The sequence below is a fragment of the Cyanistes caeruleus genome, chromosome Z (assembly GCF_971803275.1).
Source record: "Cyanistes caeruleus chromosome Z, bCyaCae1.hap1.1, whole genome shotgun sequence".
Lineage (NCBI taxonomy): Eukaryota > Metazoa > Chordata > Aves > Passeriformes > Paridae > Cyanistes > Cyanistes caeruleus.
This window is the reverse complement of record NC_141732.1, coordinates 82,093,094-82,101,757: the sequence shown is the minus strand read 5'-3', so window position 1 is coordinate 82,101,757 and position 8,664 is coordinate 82,093,094. Positions and strand designations below refer to the sequence as shown.

The 8,664-nt window shown below is 53.5% G+C and overlaps 2 protein-coding genes across 5 annotated transcripts; both read right to left on the bottom strand.

Moving 5' to 3' along the window:
• Positions 1-494: 494 nt before the first annotated feature.
• Positions 495-2,125, bottom strand: LOC147648652 (extracellular matrix organizing protein FRAS1-like). Its single transcript, XM_086869823.1, has 3 exons — positions 2,009-2,125; positions 1,600-1,800; positions 495-1,210 (listed from the first exon to the last, which is right to left on the bottom strand). Exons 1-3 carry the CDS (start codon positions 2,123-2,125, stop codon positions 1,109-1,111), a joined length of 420 nt encoding a protein of 139 aa, XP_086725949.1. The 3' UTR covers positions 495-1,108.
• Positions 495-7,985, bottom strand: LOC147648651 (extracellular matrix organizing protein FRAS1-like). Of its 4 annotated transcripts, none has more exons than XR_015280091.1 (9): positions 7,217-7,985; positions 6,281-6,407; positions 4,675-4,889; positions 3,547-3,697; positions 3,135-3,242; positions 2,809-2,968; positions 2,358-2,479; positions 1,261-2,270; positions 495-1,135 (listed from the first exon to the last, which is right to left on the bottom strand). XR_015280091.1 is itself a non-coding variant. In XM_086867031.1 (8 exons), exons 2-8 carry the CDS (start codon positions 6,285-6,287, stop codon positions 2,257-2,259), a joined length of 777 nt encoding a protein of 258 aa, XP_086723157.1. In that variant the 5' UTR covers positions 6,288-6,407; positions 7,217-7,985; the 3' UTR covers positions 495-2,256. The 4 variants fall into 4 exon arrangements, 2 of the variants coding, with proteins under 2 accessions (XP_086723157.1, XP_086723156.1); XR_015280090.1 differs by having other exon boundaries at positions 6,281-6,389; positions 7,267-7,739; XM_086867031.1 differs by having other exon boundaries at positions 495-2,270.
• Between the last annotated feature and the right edge of the window lie 679 nt (positions 7,986-8,664).

Below are 8,664 nucleotides of genomic sequence, written 5' to 3'. Positions count from 1 at the left end.
GCCGGGGGGACTGGGCACTCCCTCGCCGGGACTCGACTCCCCCCTCCTGCCGCGATGCCGGGACGGGGCTGACCGAAAGCGGGTGACGGAGCCCACAGCCGGAGCCGGGATGCGGGGGTTCGGGTCCTGCGGGTGTCCGCCCTGCGGTCCCGGGCGGTGCCGCCTCTCCCCCGTGGGGCGGATCGGGCTCGGTCCCGGGCTCGGCATCGCGGCGGGAGGGCGGCGCCGGCTGCGGGAGCGCTGCGGGTCCCGGTTCGGACGCGGCGCCCCCGCCTGGGCCCGGCCGGTCCCGCAGCCCCGGAGCGCTCCCGGCCCGAGCCCCCCGCTCCGCCGGCCCCGAGGCCGCGGCGGGGCCCGAGCCGAGCTGGGCGCCCGCGTCTCCCTCCTTCCCTTCCCCGGCGCAGCAGCTCCGTGGGGCTCCGGCCCGCCGCGCCCCAGGGGAATGAGGGAGACCGGCGGGGCGGCGCAAGAAGGGACACCCCGATCACAGCGGGTTTTGTATTTTAGCTTTACTCTCTTCCGGAGGCCAACGAGGAACCCGGCTGCTCCTCGGCTGGCTCACGGGGGTGGCAGATGCCTTCGCCACCCTGCCCAGTTAAGCCCGGGAGAGCTGGAGCAGCACGGAGGAAGGGCGGCGGTGCAGTCGCTAAGACGGGAGCAGGGGGAATTGACAGCTGCCCCTCCTCACCAGACTAAAAAAATACCCGTATGACTTGCAAGTGCACCTGCTTCACTTCCCTGGCCCTGGCCCTGGCAGAGGCCGCCGCTGTCCCTCGGTGGATGAAGGTTCCTGACGGTGCAGCAGCGGCCGCCCGCCGCCTTCGGGGCGCCCCGGGGCAGCTCCACCTCGCTGTTCAAGGGGAGCTCCTCGGGAGCACGCACCACCCAGCGAGGTGTCCTGCCTTTGCAATGGCATTAATTCCTTCAGGAACACGAATAAAGTGTTTTTAAAGAGCTTTCTCATGAGTGCCTCAGGGGAAAAAAAAAATGAAATTACGGGACTAACATCCTCATCTTCATTTCTTGTATCAGAGGTGAAGTGTGAAGGCCCAGAGTCTACAATTCACCAAGTGTTCGGGAGGTCCTGGACAGAGGAGTCCATTTTGGGCTACCAAAAGCACTGGGTACTCCATACCTGGTAGAGAGCATCCACCTTGAGAGTAAATCCATCAACTCCGGGCATGCTGCTCACCGAGTGGAACTCGGACAGCTGGGAAGCAAAGTGGGCAGAGTCAAAAGGCACAGCGTGGAAATACTTACCCGTCACTTCTGTCTGGTTTCGGTGCTGGAAAGTCAGAGAAGTGTGGTGAGGGATGCTGTCTGCTTTCCCAAGGGAGGCTGGAAGCCAGAGCCCCACCAAACACCTGTGTCAGGGATCTAGTCCGAATGCCCCATCTCCACACGTACACGTGGGCACCGATTGAGGAACACACTCAAAGGGTGGGGGAAAACTGATCTGGTGTTCACAGCTGGCAGCAGCAGCAGCAGCAGCAGCACAAAACATCCCCCACGGGCTCCCTTCCTCATCCCTTTGCAGCCACCGCCTGCCGGTTGCCAGAGCAAATCCCAAACGGGAAGAAGCAGGAGCAGAGCACTCACCAGGAGGAGGAATCGGTGCTTCAGGTACTTGTGGGGCTGGATGCAGCCGTACTGGGGCCCCTGGTTGTAGACGGTGCCCGTGGGGTCGAAGAGGGGCACGTGGCCAGCCCTGCCTGTGCACAGGTAGACCTTCTCCAGCTGCAGCTTGTAAGCGGCGTTGAGGTTTTGTTCGGGGGGCCAGAGCACGCGCCGGTACAGGATCTGCCCGGGGGGAGGTCGGGACAAAGAGGGGCAGGTGAAATTTCCCAAGCAGGAAAACGCTGCCAGAGCCAAGTGTCCGTGTTCAGAAGGGTTGGGGTTGTTTGGGAAGGGCTCGGTGTGTGGGAGTGACAAAACGCGGTGCCAGAGCACGCTGTTCTTTCACAGGGCTGTAAGATGTCAATTACTGCTGTAGAAGAGGCAAAGCTACACGTGGGTTCTGCCCTTTCCTCTCCAGGGAATGGAAGCTGTGAAAGCAGAAATGCTGGGCACAGGCAGAAGAGGAGAGGTAAATCCTACCCTTGGATAAAGCCCCCTTGTAATCCATTTCTGCCAGAGACCTTTCCGATTTGGTGGGGTCCATTAGAAAAACCTTCTCGTTGTTACAGAGCTGAAACTCTGTGTTCAGGGAGTAAACAACTGGAAGTGGGCGGTTTGTCTGCCGGAAGGCGATCGGGATCAAAAACCTGCAACTGGGACAAGGAAGGAAACAAAGGGGAGATGAGGTTTGGACGGGTGTGCACCCCAAAGGGGCCGAGCCTGCCCTCCTGCCCTCTTACCGCTCGGGAGCGTGAGCCGGGCAGGGCAGGGCAGGGGCTTGGCTCCAGGCTCTGCCCACGGCGGCGTGAGCTGCACCGTGCAGGGCATCAGGAAGATGGTGTATCCTCCAGAGTAATCCTTCCTGGGAACAGACAGAAGACCCTGCAGCCACCAAGCACAGCTCAAAGCCCTTCACCCAGGGCAGCACCTCTCCCTTGCCCCAGCAATGTCATCCAGCAGTCCCCGAGGGACAAGTGTGACTCTGGGATCAGTCTATCCACAGGCCGCACTGCTGGAAACATTCCTTTCCAAGAGGCTGAGCTGATTTTTCTCGCAGTACAACGGTGCTCCAGCTCTGACCAAGCTCCTGAGCATTCCGTGCTATTGCTGGCGTGGCTGCTGGAGGGGTGCCAGGGAGAACGTGGTGCTGTGGGGGAAGCTGCTGGAGGGGACTGCACCCCCAGCCCTCACCTGTTGTAGGAGCTGGTTGCTCTCCAGAGCTGGTAGGGAGAATCAAAAGTCTGAGCGCTCCACAGCAGCTGCAGGGCAAATTCGATGCCTCCCAGGTGCTCTGGAGTTACCAAAGAGGACCTGACACCTGGCAGGCTGTGGTGCTCCATGACAAACAGCCCTGGGGGAGGACAAGGAGGTGACGGGAGGCAGAGCGCGGAGAGGCCCCACCTCACAGGGGCAGAGGGGCTCCCGGCGGGGACGGGGACTCGTTCCGCTGCCTGTGCCGTCAGAGCAGAGCTCTGTGTGACCCTGCTCTGTGTCCCTGCCAGGATCGCTGCCCTCACCTCTGAACTTGGCCTGCGTCTTGAACTCGATGACCGGCCGGCCGTCCTCGCGGATGTAGATGGGGATTATCTGCAGGCAGGCCGAGAGCGCGCTGTCCGTCTGGATCCCTGCAAGGACAGCAAGCGCCACTGGAAGCCCACACAGCACCCTCGCTCTCCTCTGCTGGGCTCTGCCAGCCCCAGAAGCGCTTGGGACACCTCCACAAGGCAGGGTTCAGCTGGGATCAGCCTCCAGTGAGCCAGCTGCACGCTCCCTCCGTCAGCCACCGGCTGCCTAAGCCCCCCGCAAGCACAGAGGAAGGCAATATTCCGAGTTCCCCGCTCCCTCAGGACTCTGGGGGCAGTGCAGGAGCTAAGGGGAAAACATGAAGGAACCACTTCTTCCATAGCCCTTGGAGCGCCTCAGGCTCACCTGTCCTCCAGAGAACGGTGTCGTAGAAGAAGGAGAACTCCATCTCGCTGCGGTGCTCCGGGGAAGCCCAGCCCCTCGGTGCCGTCACACAGATGTAGGACACGTAGAGAGGGACGTGGACTGTCAGGAAGGACTGAGCAGAGTCCCTTACCTGGCAATAAAACCCCAGAAAGGGGGTTATGCGCCTTGCAGTGAAGTCAGAGGTGACTCTGGACGTTTTTTACGTGCAGGTACCTCAGACAAACCGGCGTTGTAATGCGGGGGCAGTGCTAAGGCTCCCTGGGACCATGGGACAAAGGAACTCTGGGCACAATTTCACCTCAAAACCCCCCTGATTTCCAAGGCTGTGAATTAAAAATGAGCAATTCTGCTTGCTCAGGCCTCCCAGAGCTCTCCATTTATTATCTGCAGAGTGCAGCTGTACTTTGCAGGCCCTGGAGAATTCGAGGAGATGTTCCAGCCTGGCTGGGGCCAGGCTCCACATGCTCCACTGGGCAGTTTCTCCGGCCAGGCGGCTCCTCTGGGTTTGTGCAAACAATTGGAGCTATAAAAGGAAACTTCAGGAACTAGTTCCAGGCTGGCAGGAATTAAGAGAGATGATGCTGGTCCAAGCAATTTAATGGGAGAGCCTGGGGGAGATGGAGTGGGCTGCACGTGGATAACGCAGCCAGGAGAGGACAGTGAGACACCCCAAACAGGGAAAGCCACTCATTTCTAGAGGAACATTTTTGGCTTCTGGTCTCTTAATTAGGGAATGAGCCAAAATATCCCATGTTGTGGAGCATGGCCTGAGCCGCCTCTGCTCATTTCTATTGGCCGAGAACACAGTCAAACTTTTAAAAGAGAGCCCAGCTGAGAACGTTTTGTATTTCCAGTACGGCCCTACATTAAAAAAAACAGTATTTTCCAGGCACTCTGAAGATTTAGAGAATAAAATAAATGGAAAATGAATGAAATGGAAAATAAATGAAATAAATGCACACAGCACTGTTTTCTTCCAGGTGAGGGTGGGGGGAAAGCCACGCTCCACCTGTGCAGGGCAGAGCAGCAGCTCCACACACGGCAGAGCTGTGCCTGAGAACTGAGAGAGATCTGGGATACCTGGAGAGCTCTGGATGGGCCTCTCACCTGGAAGTCAGCGGTGACAGAGCCCCCACAGACATCAGTTAACTCGGTCATGTCGTAATAAGCGTCGAAGGTCCAGATGCAGCTCTTGAGGTTGAGGTGCTGGTACAGCTGGATGCTCTTGGGCTCCCTCACCGCGGGCTCCAGCTGGTAGGGGCGGTCGTAGCCCGGGCCCAGCACGAAGCTGTCCTGGGTCACCTCGTCTAGGAACCCTGCCTCTGAGGGAGAGAAGTCAGGACACTGATCCCTCCCCATTTGAAACAGCCCGAGACCAAGAATGGAGGCCTTGTTTCCTAATTATCACCACCTTTATAACCAGCGCTCGCCTGCCCCTGCAATACACAGGCACAGGGAGGGAGCTGCAGTTATTTACACAACAGAACAAGTAACATACCAAATTAAACACCCAGCACTATACCTCACTTTTGGAAACAAAACCTGGGCAGACACTTTAGTGTGCAAAACCCCTGTAAGAATAAAACCTGCTTTAAATATCTTAGGCATCAAGCCACAGACACGCCTATGAAATTCAGTGCAGCAGTGACAAAAAAAGGAATTATTTCCTTAACCTGTGAATAATCACCTCTAAGATTCTGTGATGCAGTTGCCACTGCACACAGCCACAAGCAGCCTTTTTATTAACAGGCAAAAGAACAAAGGAATCCCAGTTTATCCCTTCTGGTCTGCAAAGAAACAGAGACGGGAGAGATGCTTCTCAGAGGAGCATGGTAAAAAGACACATGGTGTAGAATATGGAACAGCTGGTGGTTCAGCATCTCTTCCACTGCAAGATCCAGGGGATAGCTGATGATACCTTGGAGGCAGGAGTCACAAAAGCTGCCGGAGAGGGAAGACAAAGGAGCTCAACCCTATCTGCTCTTAGGTTTTAGCACTGTGACCTTTACCTTAACTTACAGTTAAGTGTTTCTGACAGTGTAAATCCCTTTTGTTTTGATTTTAACAGAGTGCAAGAATTCAGTGATGAAGTAACAGTGGCATACAGCCTTTCATTTCCCCTGGTCCTCTCACCCAGCAATGAGGTCTCACAACAACAATACAACAATGAATAGTTATAGAAGGTAACTCACTGCGCTGAAGAGTCCTTCAGAAGGATGGGAGCCACAACTGAGGCAGATCCTTGGACAGATAAGCCAGAGGTGCTTAGGCCTCGTGTTTCCCCCTTACCCCAGAACCAGCCCCAAAAGGGGAACACAAAGTTCACAGGCTTCTCTTTGAAATTAACGCCATATAAAGAACAAAACATCCTAAAAAAGCTACATGTCATACAAATAAACCAGCTACCTTCTCTATGCCTTGAATCTATTTTTTTTCCCCCCTGTGTTCCTCCTTTCCATCCTTCTGCGTAGCCTTGTAGCAGATAAATCTGTTCAATAAAGGGCCCAGCTGACTGTGAGCAGAAGGCAAAGCAGAGGATTTGTCAGCATGAAAACCCACACTGCAAAGATGAACGAGCATCAGGGGCAGTTAAAAATCTGCTAGAAATTAGTGCTAATGTCACACTACCCTCTCTTCCCTGTTTTCCATATCCAAAAGGAAAGGAAGTTGTGCCTGAGCCAGAAAAGCTAAAAGGGTCGGGCAATGTGCTCACCTGCCATCCCACACAGCTGGGTGTGACTTAATGCACCAAACACAAGGGAATCGTTGCCAGCTGGGCAATAGACACCACGAAGCACACAGCTTTTCCGTGCTGTCAGCAGCTGCAAGGGGAGGATTGCCTCCGAGAAACATACCAAAACAATGAAAATAAAAAAAAAATACAAATTAACATCTATTTCCACCACACATGTTTAAATTTATATACTATATTCATTTATATATGACAAGCAATATATAAAGTATCAAAATATATTATTTTAACGTGTATACGTATGTTATTATATATTAAATATATTACATACATTTTAATGATATATATTCATTATGTATATAATACATATATAAAATCAATATATATAACATATCTATTAAATATAAATCTGTTTGTATATATTGGCATTACTTCTATTTCTTTACTTTTCTGGTTGCACATACATCTATATCTTTATATACTTAATATACATTTCTATGTTTTTATTTTTGTTGTATTTATTTAAAAGCCCCGAAGCTAACCTAATAAAAACCAAACAGTCCCTTTATCTTAAACGGTATTTAAAAATATTTTAATATATATTTTTTATCATATTTATATACCTTCTTGATATACAAAACACATAACATATCCTAAAAGATATCATATTGCCATCTATACGTACAGAAATCATATTATAGATTATAAATCAACATATATGTATATATTTCTATTACTTATTTTTACGCCTACATATATATATATATTTTTTTCTCTATATATTTATAGATATATAGATTTGTATATATTTTTCTTTATATATTCATTCTTTCAATATTTTATTTATTTGTATTTTTCCTATTTATCTAAAAGCCCTGCCTCTAACTAAATAAAAACCAAGCAGCCCCTTTTTCTTCAATATTTTTTAATATCTATTTTGATCATCTTTATACTTACAAATATATACTCGGTTGATAAGCTGCCCCAGCCCCGGCCCCCGCTCTCACCGTTCCGACACACAGAGCAGCCGCCTCCTCGGGCTGCTTCGGTCCCGGGGCCGGGGAGCGACCGTTGGGTCCCGATGCCATTGGGGTTTCCGCCATTGCCCGGGGGGGGGCCGAGGGGGAGAGAACGGAGCGAGAGCAGCGGCGGCGAGGTACGGGTCGTCGCGAGTGCCAGAAGCCCCAGAACGCGGCCGCGGCAAGGACCCCGGCAGAGAGAGGCGTCTTCACCGCTGCCTGTCGGCGCCCGACCTGCTGGCGCCCGGCCCCGGCGCCGCCGAGCGCACAGCCCGTGTCCGCACGGCCGGAAAAGCCGCGGAAAATTGCGCCGGAGCGGCGTCGGCGCCGGGGTGTTTGTCAGGCAGTAAATCGCACGCACCCACCGCCCGGGGGTCCTTCCATTTTCCCGCCTTTTTGGCCGCCATCCTTGGGAGGTCAAGCCGGCCACGACCGGGCAGCCATCTTGTGCGTGGCGTGACGTCACTTCCGCCCTTCCTCGCCGCCATCTTTGTTGTGGCTGAAGCCACTTCCGGCTGCGCGGCCATCTTTGTTGAGGCAAGATTAAGGCCCCCGCTGCTCTCAACGCGTCTGTCTAACTTACTTGCCTGAACGAAAAACCTGCCGACGCCGACCGACTCCGAGCACTCCGCCCGATTGTCCGCCGCCTTTCCCGGGGCGAGGACGATGGCGGCGGGGCGCAGCGGCTCCGTAGCTGGGCGGCGGCCGCACCTGCGGCGGCAGGCATTGGAGTCAACGCCTCTGCCGGGGTCCTCCCGGCCGGCTCCGGAGTGGGGGGGGCCCCGACGCTGCTCGGCTCGGCTCGGCTCTTTCCGTCCCGCTTCGGCTCGGCTCTTTCCGTCCCACTTCGGCTCGGTTCGGCCCCCTCCGCTTCGGATCGGCTCGGCCCTGCTCGGCCCCCGCTCGGCCCGGCCCCGCCCGCCTCGGCGCACAGCTGCAGTACCGCTCTGTGCCCACAAGGCGGCAGCACTGCCGCACAGCTCAGCCCGGGGCGGGCGGGGGGGCGCCCCTGCACGTGCAGAGAAGCGAGGCAAGAAACCACGTGTGCAACCCCCTTCCAAAAACTCTTCTCCGAGGAACGCCCCAAAACCCACCCCCCATCGAAACTTAGCAAGCCCTGCCTCTAACCAAATAAAAAACAAAATACCCCTTCATTTAAATGTAATTAATATTTATTTCTATCAAATTGAGCTATATTTATACACATAGATATAATGCATTATCAATATAAAAATATATGAACGTCTATCCATATATTTTTCAAATTGAATATTAATCTACTTGTCTAGTTTTAGATTACTTGGTTTTTTTTGGTTTTTATTTAAAATTACATATAGATATATCTCCCTATATTTATTCCTTTATTATAGACCTGTATATTTTCAT

Bases quoted from the DNA above. Each gene is read 5' to 3' on its own strand.
- LOC147648651 (XM_086867030.1), bottom strand. From the start codon at position 7,362: ATGGCGGAAACCCCAATGGCATCGGGACCCAACGGTCGCTCCCCGGCC. The intron at 6,390-7,266 runs GTGAGAGCGGGG...CTCCCCTTGCAG, and splicing joins CTGCTCTGTGTGTCGGAACG to CTGCTGACAGCACGGAAAAG. The intron at 3,243-3,546 runs GTGAGCCTGAGG...CTGTCCTTGCAG, and splicing joins CACCGTTCTCTGGAGGACAG to GGATCCAGACGGACAGCGCG.
- LOC147648652 (XM_086869823.1), bottom strand. From the start codon at position 2,125: ATGGATTACAAGGGGGCTTTATCCAAGGGTAGGATTTACCTCTCCTCT. The intron at 1,801-2,008 runs GTAGCTTTGCCT...CCCCCCGGGCAG, and splicing joins GGAAAGGGCAGAACCCACGT to ATCCTGTACCGGCGCGTGCT. The intron at 1,211-1,599 runs GTGAGTGCTCTG...TTTGCTTCCCAG, and splicing joins AGCACCGATTCCTCCTCCTG to CTGTCCGAGTTCCACTCGGT.